The sequence below is a fragment of the Ranitomeya imitator genome, chromosome 3 (genome assembly GCF_032444005.1).
Source record: "Ranitomeya imitator isolate aRanImi1 chromosome 3, aRanImi1.pri, whole genome shotgun sequence".
Taxonomy (NCBI): Eukaryota; Metazoa; Chordata; class Amphibia; order Anura; family Dendrobatidae; genus Ranitomeya; species Ranitomeya imitator.
In genome coordinates, this window is record NC_091284.1 from 435,527,339 (window position 1) to 435,553,826 (window position 26,488).

Consider the following 26,488-nt stretch of genomic DNA (forward strand, 5'->3'; position numbering starts at 1 on the left):
CAGTAATGTCCCATTTTTCTTTTGTACCTCATTACATTTGAAAACATGCTGCTAATCTATCCTGAGTTACAGTACATACATAAGCATATTTACACAAGCACATACTACTTATTAGAGATGGGCGGACACCTGGATATTTGGGTCCAGCGAGTTCGGCCAAACAGTTACAAAAAGTTTGGGTTCATGTACCAGAGCAATACCAGGACCCAAACCCTGAACCCATTCACTTAAATGGGGGGCCCGAACATCCAGTGTTTGCTGCGCTGTAATGTGCAAGACAGCGCAGCAAACACCGCTTCTGATTGGCGGTGAATTCATCCCCGCCGATCAGAGAGCCGCAATTCCCACGCTGTCAAAAGACAACGTGAGGGCTCAGCTGTGATTGGAGATATGAAGTTTACCTTCAGTCACTGGTGTCAGCAGATGGGACAACTGCTCCCATTATCCGACACCTTCTGCCGATAATAACAGTGAGAGCAGGAGCGGCAGATGGGAGTTTTCATCAGGTGCTCCTGCGCTGTAAATAAATAATTTAAAAAAAACAGCGTGGGTTCCTGTATTTTTGTTAACCAGCCAGGCAAAACTCACAGCTGTGGGCTGCAACCCTCAGCTGTCAGCTTCAGCAAGGCGAGTTATCAAGAATAGATGGGTCCGCACACCATATTTTTTAATCATTTAAATAAATAATAAAAAAAGTTGTGCGGACCCCCCCATTTTTGACAATTAACCTTGCTAAAGCAGACAGCTGAGGGCTGGTATTCTCAGGCTGGTAAGGGGCCATGGATATTAGATGCGCCAATTCTGGCGCTTTGCCCGGATCTTCCCACTTGCCCTGTAGCAGTGGCAAGTGGGGTTAATATTTGTGGGGTTGATGTCACCTTTGTATTGTCAGTCGAGATCAAGCCCACGGCTTAGTAATGGAGAGGCGTCCATAATACACTTATCCACTACTAATCCTACCATTAGATGGTAAATATAGACACAGCAAGAATAAAGTCCTTTTATTGAAAGAAAGACACAGGCTCCTTTAATAATCTTAATTAAACCATACTTACGACCTCGCCTAATTCCATGGAAGCCCTCGATCTCCTGTAATAAAATTAAAATAAAAAACAACAATATACCATACATGTCTGTTGTTCTGTCCCATGCCATAATCCATATCTGGGGGATGAACAGTTTTCAAACTAGACGGTGCCAAGATGCGACTATCCAGGCTGAGAACCACTGGTGACTGAACTGCTGCGAGCACACGCTGCTAGCAGGGATCTCACCGAGGTCACCGCAGTTCAGCCCGGCTGGGAACGGAGACTCAGTGACGGACGTAACCTCAATGACGTCACCACTGGTCACTGAGGCTGCGCTCGCAGGAGTTCAGTCACCAGTGGTTCTCAGCCTGGACATCAACATATTTAACCACATTTAGCCATTAATATATACACATACATAGGCATATACACACCTACATATTAATGTATACACATACTGCATAGAGGCATATTAAACATGCATATACATATTAATACATTTACATAGGCATATGTACACATACGCATGCATGGATATTAATATATATCCTGGTGTACTGGCCTGTCTCCTGGTACTGTGTCTGCTCCATGCTCTAGACCAGGGGTCCCCAACCTGTAGCTCGGGAGCCACATGTGGTTCGCGGTCCAATGAATTGTGGCTCGCGGCTGTCTGTCAGCTTGGTGAATTAGCTCCAGTTCTAGCAAACAGATATGAAGAGCAAATCTAAAAATGGTGAATTTTGTGAGCAGCCATGCACAGAAGAGCAGATCTGGACCCACATATACTGGTCTCAGGGGTTTTGAGATGATTTAAGTATGATATGCTGGAGACAACATGACACCACCTGTCAGAGGAGATGTTTGAAGCTGGATGTGACAGTGTCTTGGTCGGGGCTGAGTTTATGTTACGCTGCCTTTCCCGTGACCCTCGCGTTCTCAAAATTTTGGGTGACAGTCATTACTGGTTGGTTACACTTCTTGACCCATGCTACAAGGAGAACTTTCTATCTCTTATTCTCGACGCGGACATGTCTACTAAAATGGGGCAGAACCAGAAGGCCCTTGTTACGGAATTATTAAAAAAATTACCATCTGAAAGTGCTGGCAGCAGAGGTCACAGTTAGTTGGACAACCAAGGAGTACAGGCGAGAGAGACACAGCTCCAGTCCTGCAGAGGCAGGGGAACACTGTCAAAGTTCTGGGAGAGTTTTCACAGACCCTCCCATCGCACAGGCCTTGAGGCACGGGGTACGCTCACAAGCAGTGCAAAGTTTGGGAAGATGCTGAGGGAGTACCTTACTGACTGTACCAATGTCCTCCGTGATTCCTCTGTGCCTTATAATTATTGGGTATCCAAGCTGGACACGTAGAATGAACTGGCTCTCTATGCCTTGGAGGTCCTGGCCTGCGCTTTGTCATAGCGGTTTTTAGTGCCGCTGGTGGAATTATAACTGATAAGCGCATCCACCTGTCAACTGAAAATGCTGACAGGCTGACTCTTCTAAAAATGAACAAGGGCTGGAATGGGCCAGACTTCTCTACACCACCGAATGATAGCAGTGTAGCATAAACTCAAATCCAGTGTCTTCTTTTGGGAGGTCTATTCCCATGCAGCTCTTCACACCCACACATGGGTATACGCTTCCTGATTTGGGCTATTTGGCTAAAAACAACAGTATCACTGTGCTTGATTGGCCAACAAACTCACCCGACCTTAACCCCATAGAGAATCTATGGGGTATTGTCAAGAGGAAGAGAAACCAGACCCAACAATGCAGACGAGCTGAGGGCTGCTATCAAAGCAACCTGGCCTTCCATAACACCTCAGCAGTGCCACAAACTAATCGCCTCCATGCCACACCTCATTGATGCAATAATTGATGCAAAAGGAGCCCCGACCAAGTATTGAGTGCATTTACTGAACATATATTTTAGTAGAACAACATTTCGGATTTTAAATTCATTTTTTCATGCTGGTGTTATAAACTATTCTAATTTACTGAGATAATGCCTTTTGGGTTTTCATTTGCTGTAAGCCATAATCATCAACATTAACAGAAATAAACACTTGAAATAGATCACTCTGTAATGACTCTATATAATTTATGAGTATTATCCAAGAAGTATCGGATAACGGTCTGACACCTCTCTGACAGCCAAACCAGATATCCGCTTTGCACTGACGAGGGGCAGAACCCCGAAAAACAGTGTCTGCAAATTGAGATTCTGGTTTGGCTTTTATCCTAAGTCATGTGACAAGTCTCGTTAAAGGGTCAACATTGACTTGTAGGATTGCTACCTTCCTATAGGTATAATAGTATAATATATGATTTTCACTTTTTGTATTGAAGTGAACTGAAATAAATTAACTTTTTGATGATATTCTAATTTTGTGAGATGCACCTGTATATATATATTGTCTAAAATACAAGGGAAATGTGACATCTTTAACTTTAGCCCTTTCAGAGATCATTTCATCTTCAACTTGCTTAACTGGTCATAATAACAGTAATTTTGGCCAGGGGGGGCCAAGCTTTTACATGCCACAACTGATAAATTCACTGTAAACACTAAAATTTGCCCTGTTAGGAAGGGTTTAAAACTAACATTTAAATTTAGCAATATTAAGCACGGCACTCTTGGCTTCTTGGAGGTGCGCAAGTTAGGTTTCCAACCCGTCAAATCAAAGCAATAAATACTTGGCACTCAGGAGATTATTTTGCATGATCAGAAGTGAACAACTCGTTTATTTAGTGCATCCAGCTCAAATATTAAACGTTTTCGGTCTAATCAAAAGACCTTCATCAGAAACAGTTATAGGATTGCTGAAATACATATGTAAAAATACAGAGACATAATGTTAAGATAGGTAACATGATGCACAGTCTCAATACAGGCATATTGTAATATACTTGAGAAAATCAAATACATCATTAGAGAAGTGACAAACAACGACTGTGGCGGACTAGGTGGATCCGGCCTGGTGTTCCGTGAGTCGTGAGCCTCGTTCAGGTGATGCTATGGACTGTGAACGTGTATAGGAGAGGAATATAATCAGGTGATGACCTCAAGTCCCAGCTAAAGGACTAACAAAATTGGCTAAGAAATGACCACCCCCACTTAAAACTGAAGGATACTGCGAATGAGGTGACCTCCCAATATGCGGGGTCAGCGGGCTAGGGTGCGAGATGAAGTGCCTAAAACACAGAAACAAAAAACATGAGCACATAACAAGACCATAAAAACCACATCAAAAAATGCCATATAACAGGTATCGTGTAGGGCGACTAGGCGTGAAGCCCGGATGGGCGTGCTATATGATGAGACTAGTCCAGGTATGTGACCACCAGGAGCCTGTATGAAAGGCAACTAGATCTACGGATGCAGTAGCCCCGTGTAGTACAGACCAGAGACAATGGCCAGAATAAGCGAGGAATAAACTAAGCTGAAGAAAACCAAAACTAGAAGTAAGGAGCCCCCCGGGGGGTTCCCCGACGGAATACCTGGAAGCCACGAAGAGTGAATGTGGGCCCACAGGGGTGCCAACAATAGGCAAGGTCCGGGAGAAGAGGGCGCCTAAGTAAAATAAGGTACAAGGTATAATAAAAAGTAAGCCCCAGGATGAGTGGCCTAGGGCAGGAGGGTACCATGTGGAGCTGCAGTGGTTACCTTAAAGAGTCTGGAAATGCGGGAGCAGGGCGCTGTAGAAAGGCGAGAAGCTCGCAATGGCAAAAGCGCTGAGGACAAAGAAAGCAGTGAATAGGTAACTAGGCAGCAGAGAGTATCAGGCGGCAAAGGGATAAAGGAGAGGGAGGGGAGGAGAGGGCAGAGAGATAGGGAAAGCGTCGCAAAGACAGGGCGCTGCTATACCTGGGTCCTCCAATGGCACCGGCGCCGTGTAGCTAGGGTCGCTTACTCCCGGGACTGCTTACTGGCCGCGGCACTTCCGGGTTTAAGTGCCCGCCGCCTGGAGGTCAGCTGGTGCGCGGCGTCACCAGGTCACATGACCGGAGGGACCGCGCATGCATGGAGCAGGGGGAAAGACCGGGGAGGGGAGCCGGGGCGGCGCCTGCGCAGAGGAATAGAGTACCAAACCATGGAGACTAGAAGATAAGAGGCCGTGTAATGCCAGGGTCGCAGCGCAGGAGATAGCAGGCTAGGCGCCGAATAGAAGCAGAGTGCTAGGGTTGGAACTACTGGCAAACTGCGTGGTAGTACAAAAGGTCAAGGAGAGAAACAGGTCCATGAGACGGTGGTCACATCGGAGCGCTATATAGAGATAAGAATAACACTCTACATAGAGATGGCATTGTGAGGGAATACTATACCATGTGAGGGAAGGCCAGTGCTCAGTGCGTGGGGTGCAATTAACGGTTCTGAAAAGGAAGAAACATGAAACAGTTAAAAACAAGACAAACACAGGTCAATGTACAATGTAAATACAATAAAAACGTACACAGTATTTTACAAAAAAGCTGATACATCATAGTCCCTATTCAATCCCTTTGGTTCTAGGGTTTGTAAGGTATAGATCCAATATGCTTCCCTTTTCTGGAGCATTTTGGTGCGGTTTTGGCCCCTTCTAGGGACGTCTACCTGTTCAAGGACCTGGAACCGGAGTTGAGCGATATTATGATTTTTCGCCGAAAAATGGAATGGAAGGGGGAGGTGCGTCTTATTACATCGGATCGTCGACTTATGTTGGGCCACCCTATCCCTCACTGTTTGTGTGGTCTCCCCCACATAGGCCAAGCCGCAAGGGCATTTGATAAGATAGACCACAAATGTCGACTCGCAGGTATAGAAGCCCTTAATGGGAATAGCCTTACCCGTCTGTGGGTGAAAAACAGAGGGACCCTTTTGTACATTACTGCACTGTAGACAATTTAGGCAGGGGAATGTGCCTCGTCTCTGAGTTTGAAGAAAAACCTGCTTGGGAACCAAGGTACCTGGGCCAACATCAGCCTTTACTAACCTATCCTTGAGGTTTCTAGCTCGCTTGAAACATGACAGGAATGGCAATTTGAATTCTGCAATGTTAGGGTAGCTTTTAGTTAGGATATTCCAGTGCCTCCGAATGGTCGACTGTACTAGGCCAGAAAACGGGTGAAAGGTAGAGACAAATGGGTTTCTTTTGGAGTTGTCCTTAGGTTTACTACTTGACATGTTGCGTTTAGCCTCCGTCAGTATCCCCTGAGGGTACCCCCTATCAGCAAATTTGTGTTCCATCTCAATGAGTCTGGTTTTTTTTAATTTTTCATCGGAGACTATCCTGTCGACCCTATGGAACTGCGATTTTGGAATAGAGTTCTTAATGGAGGGTGGGTGGCAACTGGTGAAGAATAGGAGGCCATTGCGATCTGTAGGTTTGGTGTATAAATCGATCGCCAAATGACCCCCCCTCTCCTTATAAATCAAAGTATCCAAAAAGCTAATTCTGTGTGTATCATGTTGTATGGAGAATTTTAGTTCAGGCCAGATACCATTGATGTGTTGGTCAAAAGGCAGGAGTGATTCAATTGGACCGTCCCAGATGCAGAATATATCATCGATATATCTCCGCCAAACCTTGCAGTGACTCATAAAGAGAGGATGATTATACACAAAATCTTGTTCGAACATCGCCATGTACGCTATGGCGTAAGGGGGCGCTACGTTCGCGCCCATCGCGGTGCCTTGTTGTTGGGCATAGAAGGTGTCCTGGAACAAGAAATAATTTTCTTTGAGTACCAGGCCTAATAGGTCGGCACAGAGATGACGGATTTTGATGTCTACTTTGTTGTCATGTAAGAGTCTATCGGTAGCTGCTAAGCCTTTCTCGTGGACTATCGATGTATAAAGGCTGTTAACATCCCAGGTAATCAAGAGGGAAGAAGGGGATATGGGGCCCAAAGACTTAATGACCTGAATGAAATCATTAGTGTCCAATAAGAAAGAACGGGTAGTTTTAACTAGCGGCGTGAGAATTTTTTCCAATACCATTGATAAAGGTGACAAGACTGAATCGGTCAAGGACACAATCGGCTGGCCAGGTGGTTTGACTAGTCTTTTGTGTATTTTAGGCAGGACATAAAATATAGGGGTAATAGGATCCCTTTTAATGAGAAAATCTCTCATTTTACTATCAATGGTGCCTGCTTGGAAGTGGAAGTCTACGACGGGTGCGAGGCGGGGGGGCCAATGCCGCCGGGGAACCCAGAAATCAGATGGCAACACGCTCACAGGTAAGGACCTCCCGCTGGTAGTTAACATCTCTTCCAAAAACCTGGACACACATCAACTGGCTGTACTCCAGAAGGGTCTATCTTTTTGCCCTATGTATAAGTTCAATTCGTTTGAACTCAACATGGACCTGCAGAGGTTCTATCGCAACATTAGATTGCGTGTACACTTCTCAGAACAACCTGCCGTGCCAAGTTCTTCAAGGCAGGATAAGACTTTACTTGAACTCCGTGATTTGGGGTTACGGACTCCTAGCTCCTACATGCCACCACGATCCAATCCACCAGTGGAAACCTTCGTTTCCCTTGTCGAGAGGGACATTCACACATTGACTCGGGAGATGGACCGGGGGAAGTTCCAGTTCCATACCAATCTCACACACTCAGAGAGACTTTCATTGGAGCAACTTTCATCGGATAAATCCTTAATTATCAAACCAGCAGATAAGGGCGGGGCGACGGTGGTTATGGATAGGTCTGACTATCTTGAGGAGGTGTATAGACAACTGGGGGACACCACAGTGTATAAAATAATACCACATAACCCTCTGAACTTATTGGTCAAAAAAATCGCACCCGTCGTAGACTTCCACTTCCAAGCAGGCACCATTGATAGTAAAATGAGAGATTTTCTCATTAAAAGGGATCCTATTACCCCTATATTTTATGTCCTGCCTAAAATACACAAAAGACTAGTCAAACCACCTGGCCGGCCGATTGTGTCCCTGACCGATTCAGTCTTGTCACTTTTATCAATGGTATTGGAAAAAATTCTCACGCCGCTAGTTAAAACTACCCGTTCTTTCTTATTGGACACTAATGATTTCATTCAGGTCATTAAGTCTTTGGGCCCCATATCCCCTTCTTCCCTCTTGATTACCTGGGATGTTAACAGCCTTTATACATCGATAGTCCACGAGAAAGGCTTAGCAGCTACCGATAGACTCTTACATGACAACAAAGTAGACATCAAAATCCGTCATCTCTGTGCCGACCTATTAGGCCTGGTACTCAAAGAAAATTATTTCTTGTTCCAGGACACCTTCTATGCCCAACAACAAGGCACCGCGATGGGCGCGAACGTAGCGCCCCCTTACGCCATAGCGTACATGGCGATGTTCGAACAAGATTTTGTGTATAATCATCCTCTCTTTATGAGTCACTGCAAGGTTTGGCGGAGATATATCGATGATATATTCTGCATCTGGGACGGTCCAATTGAATCACTCCTGCCTTTTGACCAACACATCAATGGTATCTGGCCTGAACTAAAATTCTCCATACAACATGATACACACAGGATTAGCTTTTTGGATACTTTGATTTATAAGGAGAGGGGGGGTCATTTGGCGATCGATTTATACACCAAACCTACAGATCGCAATGGCCTCCTATTCTTCACCAGTTGCCACCCACCCTCCATTAAGAACTCTATTCCAAAATCGCAGTTCCATAGGGTCGACAGGATAGTCTCCGATGAAAAATTTAAAAAAACCAGACTCATTGAGATGGAACACAAATTTGCTGATAGGGGGTACCCTCAGGGGATACTGACGGAGGCTAAACGCAACATGTCAAGTAGTAAACCTAAGGACAACTCCAAGAGAATCCCATTTGTCTCTACCTTTCACCCGTTTTCTGGCCTAGTACAGTCGACCATTCGGAGGCACTGGAATATCCTAACTAAAATCTACCCTAACATTGCAGAATTCAAATTGCCATTCCTGTCATGTTTCAAGCGAGCTAGAAACCTCAAGGATAGGTTAGTAAAGGCTGATGTTGGCCCAGGTACCTTGGTTCCCAAGCAGGTTTTTCTTCAAACTCAGAGACGAGGCACATTCCCCTGCCTAAATTGTCTACAGTGCAGTAATGTACAAAAGGGTCCCTCTGTTTTTCACCCACAGACGGGTAAGGCTATTCCCATTAAGGGCTTCTATACCTGCGAGTCGACATTTGTGGTCTATCTTATCAAATGCCCTTGCGGCTTGGCCTATGTGGGGGAGACCACACAAACAGTGAGGGATAGGGTGGCCCAACATAAGTCGACGATCCGATGTAATAAGACGCACCTCCCCCTTCCATTCCATTTTTCGGCGAAAAATCATAATATCGCTCAACTCCGGTTCCAGGTCCTTGAACAGGTAGACGTCCCTAGAAGGGGCCAAAACCGCACCAAAATGCTCCAGAAAAGGGAAGCATATTGGATCTATACCTTACAAACCCTAGAACCAAAGGGATTGAATAGGGACTATGATGTATCAGCTTTTTTGTAAAATACTGTGTACGTTTTTATTGTATTTACATTGTACATTGACCTGTGTTTGTCTTGTTTTTAACTGTTTCATGTTTCTTCCTTTTCAGAACCGTTAATTGCACTCCACGCACTGAGCACTGGCCTTCCCTCACATGGTATAGTATTCCCTCACAATGCCATCTCTATGTAGAGTGTTATTCTTATCTCTATATAGCGCTCCGATGTGACCACCGTCTCATGGACCTGTTTCTCTCCTTGACCTTTTGTACTACCACACAGTTTGCCAGTAGTTCCAACCCTAGCACTCTGCTTCTATTCGGCGCCTAGCCTGCTATCTCCTGCGCTGCGACCCTGGCATTACACGGCCTCTTATCTTCTAGTCTCCATGGTTTGGTACTTTATTCCTCTGCGCAGGCGCCGCCCCGGCTCCCCTCCCCGGTCTTTCCCCCTGCTCCACGCATGCGCGGTCCCTCCGGTCATGTGACCTGGTGACGCGGCGCACCAGCTGACCTCCAGGCGGCGGGCACTTAAACCCGGAAGTGCCGCGGCCAGTCAGCAGTCCCGGGAGTAAGCGACCCTAGCTACACGGCGCCGGTGCCATTGGAGGACCCAGGTATAGCAGCGCCCTGTCTTTGCGACGCTTTCCCTATCTCTCTGCCCTCTCCTCCCCTCCCTCTCCTTTATCCCTTTGCCGCCTGATACTCTCTGCTGCCTAGTTACCTATTCACTGCTTTCTTTGTCCTCAGCGCTTTTGCCATTGCGAGCTTCTCGCCTTTCTACAGCGCCCTGCTCCCGCATTTCCAGACTCTTTAAGGTAACCACTGCAGCTCCACATGGTACCCTCCTGCCCTAGGCCACTCATCCTGGGGCTTACTTTTTATTATACCTTGTACCTTATTTTACTTAGGCGCCCTCTTCTCCCGGACCTTGCCTATTGTTGGCACCCCTGTGGGCCCACATTCACTCTTCGTGGCTTCCAGGTATTCCGTCGGGGAACCCCCCGGGGGGCTCCTTACTTCTAGTTTTGGTTTTCTTCAGCTTAGTTTATTCCTCGCTTATTCTGGCCATTGTCTCTGGTCTGTACTACACGGGGCTACTGCATCCGTAGATCTAGTTGCCTTTCATACAGGCTCCTGGTGGTCACATACCTGGACTAGTCTCATCATATAGCACGCCCATCCGGGCTTCACGCCTAGTCGCCCTACACGATACCTGTTATATGGCATTTTTTGATGTGGTTTTTATGGTCTTGTTATGTGCTCATGTTTTTTGTTTCTGTGTTTTAGGCACTTCATCTCGCACCCTAGCCCGCTGACCCCGCATATTGGGAGGTCACCTCATTCGCAGTATCCTTCAGTTTTAAGTGGGGGTGGTCATTTCTTAGCCAATTTTGTTAGTCCTTTAGCTGGGACTTGAGGTCATCACCTGATTATATTCCTCTCCTATACACGTTCACAGTCCATAGCATCACCTGAACGAGGCTCACGACTCACGGAACACCAGGCCGGATCCACCTAGTCCGCCACAGTCGTTGTTTGTCACTTCTCTAATGATGTATTTGATTTTCTCAAGTATATTACAATATGCCTGTATTGAGACTGTGCATCATGTTACCTATCTTAACATTATGTCTCTGTATTTTTACATATGTATTTCAGCAATCCTATAACTGTTTCTGATGAAGGTCTTTTGATTAGACCGAAAACGTTTAATATTTGAGCTGGATGCACTAAATAAACGAGTTGTTCACTTCTGATCATGCAAAATAATCTCCTGAGTGCTAACATTTAAATTTAGTTTTGCCATAATCATGCTGAGCTGCAAAATAAAGCTAAAGTGTCAATTATACCACACTGTCAATGCATTAATGCATTAAAAATACATGTGAGTAGCTACTGGTTGTATAGAGTAATAGTCAGGAAATAGAAGTAAATGTGCAATTGTAACCTTCTCCTTTAAAATGTATGCCTACCAATACAAATACCCTCTTTGTATTTTTTTCTCTTAGATCACAGAATTGTGTGGTGCAAAACATGTGGGTTTCTTCGGTCCAGCTCAGTTTTTTATTGCATTGAAATTAATCGCTGCAGCACAAGCTGGTCTGGCAGTTCGCATGGAGAGCATCAAGTGCGGTGAGGAGATGATATCGTATCCTGTATCCATTGTCTGTTTTGCTGCAATCATTAATTCAAACAAGCAGATGCAATCATTACTATCTGTAAATCTATATACAGTGGGTACGGAAAGTATTCAGACCCCATTAAATTTTTCACTCTTTGTTTCATTGCAGCCATTTGGTAAATTCAAAAAAGTTCATTTTTTCCTCATTAATGTACACTCTGCACCCCATCTTGACTGAAAAAAAACAGAAATGTAGAATTTTTTTCAAATTTAATAAAACAGAAAAACTGAAATATCACATGGTCATAAGTATTCAGACCCTTTGCTCAGTATTTAGTAGACGCACCCATTTGAGCTAGTACAGCCATAAGTCTTCTTGGGAATGACGCAACAAATTTTTCACACCTGGTTTGTTGATTCTCTGACATTCTTCCTTCCAGATCCTCTCCAGTTCTGTCAGGTTGGATGGTGAACATTGGTGGACAGCCATTTTCATGTCTCTCCAGAGATGCTCAATTGGGTTTATGTCAGGGCTCTAGCTGGGTCAGTCAAGAATGGTCACAGAGTTGTTCTGAAGCCACTCCTTTGTTATTTTAGCTGTGTGTTTAGCGTCGTTGTCTTGTTGGAAGGTGAACCTTTGGCCAAGTCTGAGGTCCAGAGCACACTGGAAGAGGTTTTCATCCAGGATAGCACTGTACTTGGCCGCATTCATGTTTCCTTCAATGGCAACCAGTATCCCTGTCCCTGCAGCTGAAAAACACCCCCATAGCATGATAATGCCACCACCATGTTTCACTGTTGGGATTGTATTGGGTGATGGGCAGTGCCTAGCTTTCTCCACACATACCGCTTAGAATTATCAACAAAAAGGTCCATCTTCGTCTCTTCAGACCAGAGAATCTTATTTCTCGTAGTCTGGGAGTCCTTCATGTGCTTTTTAGATAACTCTATGCAGGCTTTCATGTCTTGCACCGAGGAGGCTTCCATCGGGCTACTCTGCCATAAAGGCCCGACTGTTGGAGGGCTGTAGTCATAGTTAATTTTGTGGAACTTTCTCCCATCTCCCTACTGCATCTCTGGAGCTCAGCCACAGTGATCTTGGGATTCTTCTTTACCTCTCTCACCAAGGCTTTTCTCGCATGATTGCTCAGTTTGGTTGGATGGTCAGGTCTATGAAGATTTCTGGTGGTCCCAAACTTCTTCCATTTGAGGATTATGGAGGCTACTGTGCTCTTAGGAATCTTTAGTACTGCAGAAATTCTTTTGTAACCTTGGCCAGATCTGTGCCTTGCCACAATTCTGTCTCTGAGCTCCTTGGCCAGTTCCTTTGACCTCATGATTCTCATTTGGTCTGACATGCACTGTGAGGGGAAAAAGGATTTTGACAATGCTCACCAGAGTATCACAGGACCACAGGTACCAGGTTCAATGTGGCTGAAGTCCTATCAGTTTAATTAAACACAAATGGACTGAATGAAGGAGTAGAACCATCTCAAGGAGGATCACAAGGAAATGGACAGCATGTGACTTAAATATGAGTGTCATAGCAAAGGGTCGGAATACTTCTGACCATGTGATATTTCAGTTTTTCTTTTTTAATAAATATGCAAACATTTCTACTCTTTTCAGTCAAGATGGGGTGCAGAGTGTACATTAATTAGAAAAAAATGAACTTTTTTGAATTTACCAAATGGCTGCAATGAAATAAAGAGTGTAAAATGTATAGGGGTCTGAATACTTTCCGTACCCACTGTACATAACCTAGACTTATCTATTGTTACATGTTTCTATCGGTTCGACGTGTAGTGGCCGAGCTCCTATGCACTTGAACTATAGCACTTAATATGCACTATTTAAAGGTGCTGTACACCATGTTCCAAATTATTATGCAAATGACATTTTTCTCGGATTCTCCTAAATGGTCGGTGCAAATGACAGCCAGTCTAAAAAAAGTCATCACCTGTTAGAGTATACATCGAATTTTATTGAGGAAACCTCCCAATGATAACAGTATAATCTAATTTTTGGAATTTGCAGCATTAGGAGTAGAGATGAGCGGTGTTCGAGTCGAACTGTTCGCCAATCTCAAATTCGAGCTGTTTTGGGTGGTGTTCGAGTCATTCGACGAACCCGAACAATTTGCTTAAAATTCGGCTGTTCGAGTTTCTGTTCGATAACTGTTCGTTCAGCAAAAGCCTCGCTTGATTTGCACATTAAAACTGTTTATCATTGTTAATAGACTGTTTCAGTGTATAGTGGGTCCCGGGGGGGTAGATCTGTGCTGAAATAACACCGATCTCCTTTTTTTTTTCTTTCCCACATTTACAGTGGGGCGGTGCAGTCTCTCAGCCTATCAGCAGTGCACACACACACAGCAATGTACATGTGATGCACGCAAGCAAGGGCATGTGTCATTAGCTGTGTATGTCACATGTCCTTGCCCTATAAGAACCAGCCATTTGCCCCGTCGCCACCATTTCCTCACTGCTGCAGCTTAGTGTTAGACGGCACCGCTGCTGCTGTGGGCGCTATACAGACTAATAGTGTTTTTTTGGAGCGAATTGTCAGAGAGATAAGTTTAGGGAGTCGGGACTAGTTGTAATATCAGCCCTTTTCAGGGTAGGTTAGAGCAGTTCATAGCACTGATTGCCAGGCAGGTCTGTGCCAGTGCTGTGCAAGTGTTTGTCACAGCATTTGGTGTAATTTAGCTCAGCCAATCCTTTTGGGCTAGTAGCATTGTCTGATAGTCATCTGAGGAGCCCGCCTGTGAAGCTAGCTACACCGCCTGTGTATCTCAATTTTCACTGCATCTAATCCGGTTGATAGTTTAGGGCCTAGGAGCAGTGTCTGCACGTCAGCAAAGTAGCCTGCCTGTAAAACAAACTATACTGCCTGTGTATCTCTATTTTCACTGCATCTAATCCAGTTATTAGTTTAGGGCCTAGGAGCAGTGTCTGCACGTCAGCAAAGTAGCCTGCCTGTAAAACAAACTATACTGCCTGTGTATCTCAATTTTCACTGCATCTAACCTAGTTAATAGTTTAGGGCCTAGGAGCAGTGTCTGCACGTCAGCAGAGTAGCCCGCCTGTGAAACTAACTACACCGCCTGTGTATCTCAATTTTTACTACATCTAATCCAGTTGATAGTTTAGGGACTAGGAGCAGTGTCTGCACGTCAGCAGAGTAGCCCACCTGTGAAACAAACTATACCGCCTGTGTATCTCAATTTTCACTGCATCTAATCCAGTTGATAGTTTAGGGCCTAGGAGCAGTGTCTGCACGTCAGCAAAGTAGCCTGCCTGTGAAACAAACTATACCACCTGTGTATCTCAATTTTCACTGCATCTAATCCCGTTGATAGTTTAGGGCTTATGAGCAGTGTCTGCACGTCAGCAGAGTAGCCCGCCTGTGAAACACACTATACTGCCTGTGTATCTCAATTTTCACTGCATCTAATCCCGTTGATAGTTTAGGGCTTAGGAGCAGTGTCTGCACGTCAGCAGAGTAGCCCGCCTGTGAAACAAACTATCGCCTGTGTATCAATTTTCACTGCATCTAATCCAGTTGATAGTTTAGGGCCTAGGAGCAGTGTCTGCGAGTCAGCAGAGTAGCCCACCTGTGAAACAAACTATACCGCCTGTGTATCTCAATTTTCACTGCATCTAATCAAGTTGATAGTTTAGGGCCTAGGAGCAGTGTCTGCACGTCAGCAAAGTAGCCTGCCTATGAAGCAAACTATACTGCCTGTGTATCTCAATTTTCACTGCATCCAATCCAGTTGATAGTTTAGGGCCTAGGAGTAGTGTCTGCGCGTCAGCAGAGTAGCCTGCCTGAGAAACAAACTATACCGCCTGTGTATCTCAATTTTCACTGCATCTAATCCCGTTGATAGTTTAGGGATTAGGAACAGTGTCTGCACGTCAGCAGAGTAGCCCGCCTGTGAAACAAACTATCGCCTGTGTATCTCAATTTTCACTGCATCTAATCCAGTTGATAGTTTAGGGCCTAGGAGCAGTGTCTGCACGTCAGCAGAGTAGCCCGCCTGTGAAACAAACTATCGCCTGTGTATCTCAATTTTCACTGCATCTAATCCAGTTGATAGTTTAAGGACTAGGAGCAGTATCTGCACGTCAGCAGAGTAGCCTGCCTGTGAAACAAACTATACCGCCTGTGTATCTCAATTTATACTGCATCTAATCCAGTTGATAGTTTAGGGCCTAGGAGCAGTGTCTGCGCGTCAGCAGAGTAGCCTGCCTGTGAAACAAACTATACCGCCTGTGTATCTCGATTTTCACTGCATCTAATCCAGTTGATAGTTTAGGCCTAGGAGCAGTGTCTGCACATCAGCAGAGTAGCCTGCCTGTGAAACAAACTATACCGCCTGTGTATCTCGATTTTCACTGCATCTAATCCAGTTGATATTTTAGGGCCTAGGAGCAGTGTCTGCACATCAGCAGAGTAGCCTGCCTGTGAAACAAACTATACTGCCTGTGTATCTCAATTTTTACTGCATCTAATCCAGTTGATAGTTTAGGGCCTAGTACCACAGTTTGGCCACTCAGTTCTGCTCGGTTTTCATCCATCGGTTGTTGTGCCAACAACTACAGATACAGAGTTGCCAATTAGTTAAGCACTAAAATGAGTGGCAAAAGGCCTGCTGCTGGTGGAAAGGGGAATAGGCGTGTTGGAAAGAGAAAAAAAGGTTGTGTCCGTGGGGTATTATGCTGTAAGAATCAGGCTGCACTCGGATGTCACCTGAGCGCAGTCCTATAGTGATTGTGACGATTCACAGGAGGAAAACGGGAAGTGGACCCTCTAGACCGCGACGACGAACCCCTCACGGACGAGCTGACCAGATAGACCCCCCCTATATAGGGAGAGTTAGGGGCAGGCCCGTGAGGGACTATCGCCACGGAAGCTGGAGGACCAGGACGGAAGAAGACCAAGATGAGGCGGGGATAGTAGGACCACAGCGTAATGCTATAGAATCAGGCTGCACTCAGATGACCCGAGTACAGTCCTATAGAGAGTACTGCAGAGACACAGGACTGATGGGTAAACTGCACCAGTACAGGGACTGGCGAAGGAACTGAGGAAACACAGAGGCTAGCAGGATCCAGGAAAGACAGGAACTGCAGAGACACAGGACTGATGGGTAAACTGCAGCAGTACAGGGACTGGCGAAGGAACTGAGGAAACACAGAGGCTAGCAGGATCCAGGAAAGACAGGAACTGCAGAGACACAGGACTGATGGGTAAACTGCAGCAGTAAGACAGGATAAACCCAAAGTCAGAGGGAAAACGAACTTCACAGAGACTAAGAGCGGCCAGGAACACCTGAAGGAACAAATGATAGCCAGGCACAGAGGGACGGCAGGAAGCAGTTTAAATACCTACAGGCAGGGTAGCACTTCCAGGTAACAGACCTCCAGTACCATAGAGAGGACAATAAGGAGAACTGACCTCAGGGTATTAGTCCTCCAGGACCATAGAGGAGACAGAAGATCAGAAGTGCACACGCGCAGCACTGAACCTGGCGTGCGCACGAGAAGCAGAGGCCGGGAGCGAGCGCGGAGAAAGAGACGCTGTCTGGGGAGGCGGCAGCAACGGTATGACATGGGGTAGGTGGTCAAGCAACAGTAACATCTGCAGAAGAAAGACTATCTTCCAGCCAAAGTAAGATGTTTACTTCTTTTCGTGGACAATCTGATATGATCCCTTTCTTACGACCATCGCTACAAGCATCGCCAAAAATTCCAGATGAGGCACAAAAACAGCAGGTGCTTGAATGGATATCAAGTGCTCATTCAAGTGCCCAGTCTGCGTCCTGAAGTCCCGGCTTTCTGCGTCCATGTTCCCTTGGTTACGTCAGGTACTCCGTTCCTGTGCGGCCGGTCATGTGACGCGGAGACCTCCTGACTGCGCATGCGCCGGTTACACCCGGGCCACAGCGTTCGGAATAAGCACACTATAAAAACCTTACTATCGCCCGAAAAAGTCACCCCCTGACGAAGGACAGTGCTCCGAAACGCGCATCGGGTGTGCGCAGATACGGGGCCCAGCTCACCCCACAGGTATATGAGAAATATATATCGCTGTGCTATTTCAAATTTCTTTGCACATATCATCACATGATTGGTGTGGTGTGCACAGTTTCTGACCCTAACTTTGGTCATAGCACTTTGGCACTTTATTTGTTCAGCTTATATATATATATATTTTTGTAAACTGATTCATTTACGCACAGTAGCACTTTTTAATTGTTGCAAACTTGTATCTTTTTGCCCTTATTAATATTTTAAATAATTTTTCACTAATTAGCACTTGTTTTTTGACACATTGGCACAGCTGAAGTAAAAATCCCTATAATGTGGTATCTGGGGTTATTTCCTTGCTGGGAACTACTATGATTTTATCCTGTTCTTGCGCATTTTTTTGTGTATTTTTTATGTATATTTATTTATATATCATTCTTTGCACATTTTATGTAATCATTTGCCACTTGTTTAAAATAAAGGCATAATTTAAATTACCCTTGAACTGGTATACTTTCTGGTGGTTTTCCTGGTTCGTTGCTCTGGTTTTAGTCTCTACTTTGGCAGTGGTTTCCACTGTCTATCTTCACAGCGCACCCTGTCTAGTGGTTTCTGTATGATATTGATATAGTGAGATATTTTATGTGATTTGTATATATCTTTGGGTGTACTGTGGTATTTAATTAGGCTCTAAGCCTTGCATAGCCTGGGCATTTTTTGACATCGCAAAGGATGACCCAACTCATGTTGTCTGTAAGATTTGTCAACAAAATCTCAGTAGAGGACAAAAAATCACTAGCTTGAGTGCTTCACGCATGAACCGTCACATGAATATGAGGCATAAGTTGCAGTGGGAAGCTCACTGTGCTACAATGCGGCCTAGTGTTCCGTATCAACCACCGTCTGCCACATCAAGTGCATCCGCGTCCTCTTCATCCTCTGTGACTGTGGGGACAGCAGTCGCACATGGTTTTGGATGCAGACCTTCCACCTCTTTACCCACAACAGCCAGTATGATTGGCAGGTTGTCAGGACATTTGCACGTGGAAACACCTGCTGGTGTTGAGCCCTCTCCGACATCGACACCACATTTTGATCAAGGCACCATAACATCTCCGCCTGCACCTTCCTCACAGACCAGCAGTTTGCTGGGGACACCCTACTCAACTCCGTCTAAGCACGGCAGTCAGCCCTCAGTCCCTCAGATGTGGACAAGTAAAAGACCATTTCCTCCTAGCCATGACAAAGCTAAGAGGTTGAATTTCTCCATCTGCAAGCTGTTGTCTACAGAAATGCTGCCTTTCCGCCTGGTGGACACAGAGGATTTTCGAGACCTTATGTCCATCAGAGTGCCCCAGTACCAGATGCCAAGTCGCCAGTACATCTCAAAGAAAGCTGTGCCTGCGCTACACCAGCATGTCACACACAACATCACCGCTTCCTTGAGAAACTCTGTGTGTGACAGGGTGCATTTCACCACAGACACTTGGACGAGTAGACATGGACAGGGGCGTTACATGTCGGTGACTGGGCACTGGGTAACTACGGCGACATCAGGAGAAGGGGCTGCTGTCCGAGTCTTGCCGTCCCCACGAGTTGCTCGTTAATCCTCTGTATCTAGAAGTTCCTCCACTGCTTCTGCCTCCTCAACCTCCTCTCGGTCCTCCACCTGCACCCAAAGCCTGTCTGGTAATGCCACCCTCATTGTAACTGGGCAGAAGGAATCCTGCACACCTCCTCACTATGCTGTCACCAGGGCTCAACGGCATCAGGCAGTGTTTACATTGAAATGTCTGGGAAATGTGAGTCACACAGCTGAGGAGTTGTGGTCAGCTCTGGAGACCGAGTTCCATCAATGGTTGTCTCCACTCAACCTGCAGCCAGGGAAGGCTGTGTGCGGCGCTTCGCCGGGACAATGTCACACACGTGCCTTGTATGGCTCACGTTTTGAACCTGGTTGTCCAGCAATTTTTATCTCCCTATCCCGGACTAGATGGGCTTCTGCAGAGGGCACGGTCACTGTGTGCTCACTTCCGCCATTCGCATCCCGCAGCTCGACGACTTGCATCTCTACAGAAGTTGTTGGGTCTGCCAGTTCACGGGCTGAAATGTGATGTGCCCACACGGTGGAATTCAACTCTGCACATGTTGCAGCGACTGTGGCAGCACTGTTGTGAATTCTGCTTTTGGGTTCCCTCCAGTGGTTGTAGGTGGGAATGCAGTTGTCTCTGAGTCGCAGTCCTGGCCAGGTGTATCTGCTGATTGCAGTTCTGACTGGGATATTTAGGTGTGCAGGATTCATTAGTCCTTGCCAGTTGTCAATGTTTCTTGTGAAGAGTTGGATCTCTTTCTGGCTTCTCCTGCTTGCTGCCAATTCAGCAAAGATAAGTGTCTGTTTCTTTCTCTGTGGCACACTTGCAGTGTGCTTATATTCTGTGCTATTCATTTGTTTTCTCTTGTCCAGCTTAGACTGTGTCAGTGTTTTCTCAGTCATGTTGGATTCTCTGGAGTTGCAGATATACGCTCCCCATCTTTAGTTAGATGGTGGAGTTTTTGTATTTTCTGCTGTGGATATTTTTGGGAAGGATTTTAATACTGACCGCTTAGTATCCTGTCCTATCCTTTCCTATTTAGCTAGAAGTGGCCTCTTTTGCTAAATCCTGTTTTCTGCCTGCGTGTGTCTTTTCCTCTACTACTCACAGTCATTATTTGTGGGGGGCTGCCTATTCTTTGGGGTTCTGCTCTGAGGCAAAGTAGTATTCCTATTTCCATCTATAGGGGTATTTAGTCCTCCGGCTGTGTCGAGGTGTCTAGGTTTTGTTAGGCACACCCCACGGCTACTTCTAGTTGCGGTGTTAAGATCAGGGTTTGCGATCAGCATAGTTACCACCTACTCCTATGAAAGTTTTCATGCTGCTCCAAGGTCACCTAATCATAACACAGCACCGACGAGCCCTGGTGTAATACATTATGACGTATAGCCTGGGCCATCGGGATCAAGAGGTGGGGCAAATCTCGCTGCAGGAGTGGTCTCAGATCAGGGACCTATGCACCCTTCTGCACAGTTTTGAAATAGCAACGAAGATGTTTAGTGCTGACAATGCCATTATCAGCATGACCATTCCGATGATTTACATGCTGGAGCACACCTTACACAGTGTTCGGAGTCAGGTGGTGGAACAAGATGAGGAGGAGGAGGAGGAGGAACAGGAGGAGTCATATGCGGAAGGGAACATATCTCCAAGGTCAAGAAGGTTGGCAGCACCAAGGCGGCTGGCATTGGAGGCTGGGGGAGAGGGATTACCGATGGCGTATGGTAGCAGCCAAACTGTTGAGGAAGGTGCAGGAGGCGAGGAAGAAGTGAAGGATGAACTGGCGCTGGGCATGGAAGACTCAACAGATGAGTGAGACCTTGATCAAATTTCTTTTGTGCGAGGTTGGGGGGAGAGGGCAGACGAAGGAAGCATGATTCTCACCTCACCACCACCAAGACAACAAGGACTTGGTCCTCCTGGATGCGCAAGACACATGAGTGCCTTCTTGCTGCACTACCTGCAACATGACCCTTGGATTGTCAGAATCCGAAGTAATGCCGACTACTGGGTTGCCACACTCTTAGATCCCCGGTACAAATTTGGCGAAATAATTCCTGCCATAGAAAGGGATTCATGCATGCAGGAGTATCAGCAGAGACTGTTACAGAATCTAACATCTGCTTTTCCACAAAACACCAGTGGTTCACGAAGTGAATCTCTGAGTTCTAACTTGCCAACCGTGGGACTATCGAGTCATCACTCAAACTGTAACAGTAACATCGTATCTGGTGGTAACAGAAATTTTTTCCAATCATTTCAAAAAATGTTTAGACCATCCTTTGCAAGGCCACAGGAGACAAGAAGTCTGACGCACAGCCAACGCCTAGAGAGGATGGTACAAGAGTATCTCCAAGTTAACATCGATGCCATGACTGTGGAACTGGACCCTTGCTCATTTTGGGCTTCCAATCTTGAAAAATGGCCTGAGCTTGCCACTCACGCCTTGGAGATCTTGTCGTGCCCCGCAGCCAGCGTTCTCTCTAACATTCATCAAGATGAACAAATCCTGGATCCGCAAGGACTTTTTTACCCCTGTGTCATCTTGGGGAGACTAAAAGCTTGATGATTTTTGAAAATCACCTCACCAACTGTTTTAAAAAAAACTCTGGCAAAATTGATGACACTTAAGTGGTGTCTGTGGCCGATTTTTTGGAAAAAATGGAGACTATTTAGTCCCTTTGCTGAGTTTTACATGACGTTGCCATCGTCAATTCCAGGTGGGTGGGGTCGTCTGCATAGTTGTTTACTCATACTATGGCCTGGGATTCAGACGTCTGCTACAAAGCTTTAGTGTCTGCTAGTCAGCAGAGTAGCTCAGCCACCCACCGCCTGTTTACCTAAGTACTATTTTTAACGGCATCTGGCCCAGGAAATCCTTTTAGGCCTAGTAGAATTTAGTGCTACTCAGCAGCGTACCCCACCCATGAAGCAAGCTACACCGCCTGTTTACGTAACTACTATTTTGTAACGACATCTAGCCTAGGAAATCCTTTTGGGTCTTGTAGAATTTGGTGCTACTCAGCAGCGTACCCCACCCATGAAGCAAGCTACACCACCTGTTTACCTAAGTACTATTTTTTAACGGCATCTGGCCCAGGAAATCCTTTTGGGCCTAGTAGCAATTTCTCCTACTCAGCAGTGTACCCCACCCATGAAGCAAGCTACACCGCCTGTTTACCTGACTACTATTTTGTATCGGCATCTAGCACAGGAAATCCTTTTGGGCCTAGTAGAATTTAGTGCTACGCAGCAGCGTACCCCACCCATGAAGCAAGCTACACTGCCTGTTTACCTAAGTACTATTTTTTAACGGCATCTGGCCCAGGAAATACTTTTGGGCCTAGTAGCAATTTCTGCTACTCAGCAGCGTACCCCACCCATGAAGCAAGCTATACCACCTGTTTACCTAAGCACTATTTTTTAACAGCATCTAGCCCAGGAAATCCTTTTGGGGCTAGTAGAATTTGAGATACTCAGCAGAGTACCCCACCCATGAAGCAAGCTACACCGCCTTCTTTCTTTCTCAATCTAACCCCTCGGCTCTGGGGTGTCCACTCTCCCTCCAGCTCTCTCCTTCTCACAGGTGGACTATCGCGTGTTTTCACACTGTGGCAAATCTTTTGGGCCCAGGCATAAGAAGTCATCGAGGTAATGGATAATAAATGTCGCCTTACAAATGTCCATGACGACAAATTCGAGGAAGCAACTAAACGCTTCAAATAGTGAGCAGGATATGGAGCACCCCATGGGCAAACAGTGGTCTATGTAGTATGCTCCTTCACAGAAGCAGCCCAATGGGAGAACACTGTTTGGAGGCACAGGTAGTAAACAAAACGCCCCCTCAATTTCTGTTTTGGCTATTAGGGTGCCCCTTACCAACTTCTTGACCCGCCTGATTGCCTCATCAAAGGAGGTACAGTACTGTTGTGAATTCTGTTGTCGAGCTCCCTCCTGTGGTCGTGAATGGTACTTCGGCGAGTTCTGTCTATGGGCTCCCTCTGGTGGCTATGAGTGAAGCTGCGGCTTCTGAGGTTCCTTACACAGGTGACGTGGTTTATCCTTTGGTTGGCTGCTCTATTTAACTCCTCTCAGATTGTTACTCCATGCCAGCTGTCAATGTTTTTGCATTTGTTCAGTTCACTCCTGGATCTCTCTGGTGACCTGCCTTCTCCTGCAGAAGCTAAGTTCCTGATAGTCATTATTTGTTCTCTGTTTTCTTGACCAGTTGGTTATCATGATTTTGTCTTGCTAGCTGGAAGCTCTGGGATGCAGAGTGGTCCCTCCGCACCGTGAGTCGGTGCGGAGGTCTTTTTTGCACACTCTGCGTGGTCTTTTGTAGGTTTTTGTGCTGATCGCAAAGTTACCTTTCCTATCCTCTGTCTATTTAGTAAGTCTGGCCTCCCTTTGCTGAAACTTGTTTCATTTCTGCGTTTGTGACTTTCATCTTTACTCACAGTCAATATATGTGGGGGGCTTCCTTTACCTTTGGGGAATTTCTCTGAGGCAAGGTAGGCTTTATTTTCTTTCTCTAGGGCTAGATAGTTCTTAGGCTGTGACGAGGCGCCTAGGTCTGGTCAGGAGCGCTCCACGGCTATTTCTAGTGTGTGTGATAGGATTAGGGCTTGCGGTCAGCAGAGTTCCCACATCCCAGAGCTCGTCCTGTATGAGGTTTAACTATCAGGTCATTCCAGGTGCTCCTAACCACCAGGTCATAACAGTACAGCTGGCCCAAAGTATTAATGCATCTCAATAGTGGGATAAGAGAACTTCTGAGACAATTTATTTTTCTTTGCACTGTGTTTTGTTTTTCTTTTCCCCTAGACCTTTGGGTGGTTCAGGACACAGGTGTAGCTATGGACATTCAAGGTCTGACCTCTTGTGTGGATCTTCTCACTGCAAGGGTACAAAACATTCAAGATTTTGTGGTTCAGAATCCTATGTTAGAGCCTAGAATTCCTGATTTATTTTCTGGGGATAGATCTAGGTTCTTGAATTTCAAAAATAATTGTAAACTGTTTCTAGCTTTGAAACCCCGCTCCTCTGGTGACCCCGCTCAACAAGTAAAAATCATTATTTCTTTGTTGCGTGGTGACCCTCAAGACTGGGCATTTTCCCTTGCGCCAGGAGATCCTGCATTGCGTGATGTTGATGCGTTTTTTCTGGCGCTTGGATTGCTTTATGATGAACCAAATTCAGTGGATCAGGCAGAGAAAATTTTGCTGGCTTTGTGTCAGGGTCAGGATGAAGCGGAGGTGTACTGTCAGAAGTTTAGAAAGTGGTCTGTGCTTACTCAGTGGACTGAATGTTCCCTGGCAGCAATTTTCAGAAAGGGTCTTTCTGAAGCCCTTAAGGATGTCATGGTGGGATTTCCCACGCCTGCTGGTCTGAATGAGTCTATGTCTTTGGCCATTCAGATCGATCGGCGCATGCGTGAGCGCAAAGCTGTGCACCATCTGGCGGTGTTCTCTGAGCATAGGCCTGAGCCTATGCAGTGTGATAGGACTTTGACCAGAGCTGAAAGGCAAGAACACAGACGTCGGAATGGGCTGTGTTTTTACTGTGGTGAATCCACTCATGCTATCTCCGATTGTCCTAAGCGCACTAAGCGGTTCGCTAGGTCTGCCACCATTGGTACGGTACAGTCTAAATTTCTTTTGTCCGTTACTCTGATTTGCTCTCTGTCGTCCTATTCTGTAATGGCATTTGTGGATTCAGGCGCTGCCCTGAATTTGATGGACCTGGAGTTTGCCAGGCGTTGTGGTTTTTTCTTGGAGCCCTTGCAGCATCCTATTCCATTGAGAGGAATTGATGCTACGCCTTTGGCCAAGAATAAGCCTCATTACTGGACTCAATTGACCATGTGCATGGCTCCTGCACATCAGGAGGGTATTCGCTTTTTGGTGTTGCATAATCTGCATGATGTGGTCGTTTTGGGGTTGCCATGGCTACAGGTCCATAATCCAGTGTTGGATTGGAAATCTATGTCTGTGTCTGGCTGGGGTTGTCAGGGGGTACATGGTGATGTTCCATTGCTGTCAATTTTGCCTTCCACTCCTTCTGAAGTCCCTGAGTTTTTATCAGATTACCGGGATGTATTTGAGGAGCCTAAATCCGGTGCCCTACCTCCTCATAGGGATTGCGACTGTGCTATTAATTTGATTCCTGGTAGTAAGTTCCCTAAGGGCCGTCTGTTTAATTTATCTGTGCCAGAGCACGCCGCTATGCGGAGTTATATAAAGGAATCCTTGGAGAAGGGTCATATTCGCCCGTCGTCATCACCGTTGGGAGCAGGGTTCTTTTTTGTGGCCAAGAAGGATGGTTCTTTGAGACCTTGTATTGATTACCGCCTCCGTAATAAGATCACAGTCAAATTTCAGTATCCCTTGCCGCTGCTGTCTGATTTATTTGCTCGGATTAAGGGGGCTAGTTGGTTCACCAAGATAGATCTGCGTGGTGCGTATAATCTTGTGCGAATTAAACAGGGTGATGAATGGAAAACGGCATTTAATACGCCCGAGGGCCATTTTGAGTACCTGGTTATGCCATTCGGGCTTTCTAATGCTCCATCTGTGTTTCAGTCCTTTATGCATGACATCTTCCGAGAGTACCTGGATAGATTCATGATTGTATATTTGGATGACATTTTGGGCTTTTCGGATGATTGGGAGTCTCATGTGAAGCAGGTCAGAATGGTGTTCCAGGTCCTTCGTGCGAATTCCTTGTTTGTGAAGGGGTCAAAGTGTCTCTTTGGAGTTCAGAAGGTTTCATTTTTGGGGTTCATTTTTTCTCCTTCTACTATCGAGATGGACCCTGTTAAAGTTCAGGCCATTTACGATTGGACTCAGCCGACATCTGTGAAGAGCTTGCAGAAGTTCCTGGGCTTTGCTAATTTTTATCGTCGCTTCATCGCTAATTTTTCCAGTGTTGCTAAACCATTGACAGATTTGACCAAGAAAGGTGCTGATGTGGTCAATTGGTCCTCTGCGGCTGTAGAGGCTTTTCAGGAGTTGAAGCGACGTTTTGCTTCTGCCCCTGTGTTGTGCCAGCCAGATGTTTCGCTCCCTTTTCAGGTTGAGGTTAATGCTTCTGAAATTGGAGCAGGGGCTGTTTTGTCGCAAAGAAGTTCTGATGGCTCGGTGATGAAACCCTGTGCCTTCTTTTCTAGAAAATTCTCGCCTGCTGAGCGCAATTATGATGTGGGCAATCGGGAGTTGTTGGCCATGAAGTGGGCATT

At 46.0% G+C, this 26,488-nt stretch overlaps 1 protein-coding gene and 1 long non-coding RNA gene across 12 annotated transcripts in view; one reads left to right on the forward strand and one right to left on the reverse strand.

The window, feature by feature from the left end:
- The window catches only part of REPS2 (RALBP1 associated Eps domain containing 2), a 441,759-nt gene that overhangs the window by 82,472 nt on the left and 332,799 nt on the right, over window positions 1-26,488 (forward strand). For all 11 annotated transcript variants that reach the window (XR_011319311.1, XR_011319312.1, XM_069757315.1 and 8 more), the window contains one exon: window positions 11,512-11,635. Coding sequence is in view for 9 of the 11 variants with exons in the window: in XM_069757315.1 (XP_069613416.1) it covers window positions 11,512-11,635 (124 nt within the window). In the remaining 2 variants the exon portion in view is untranslated. The remainder of the gene's footprint in view (window positions 1-11,511; window positions 11,636-26,488) is intronic.
- Window positions 3,743-4,221, reverse strand: LOC138670198 (uncharacterized). The gene is made up of 2 exons (XR_011319313.1): window positions 4,166-4,221; window positions 3,743-4,053 (listed from the first exon to the last, which is right to left on the reverse strand). It is a non-coding gene; the product is annotated as an uncharacterized lncRNA (long non-coding RNA).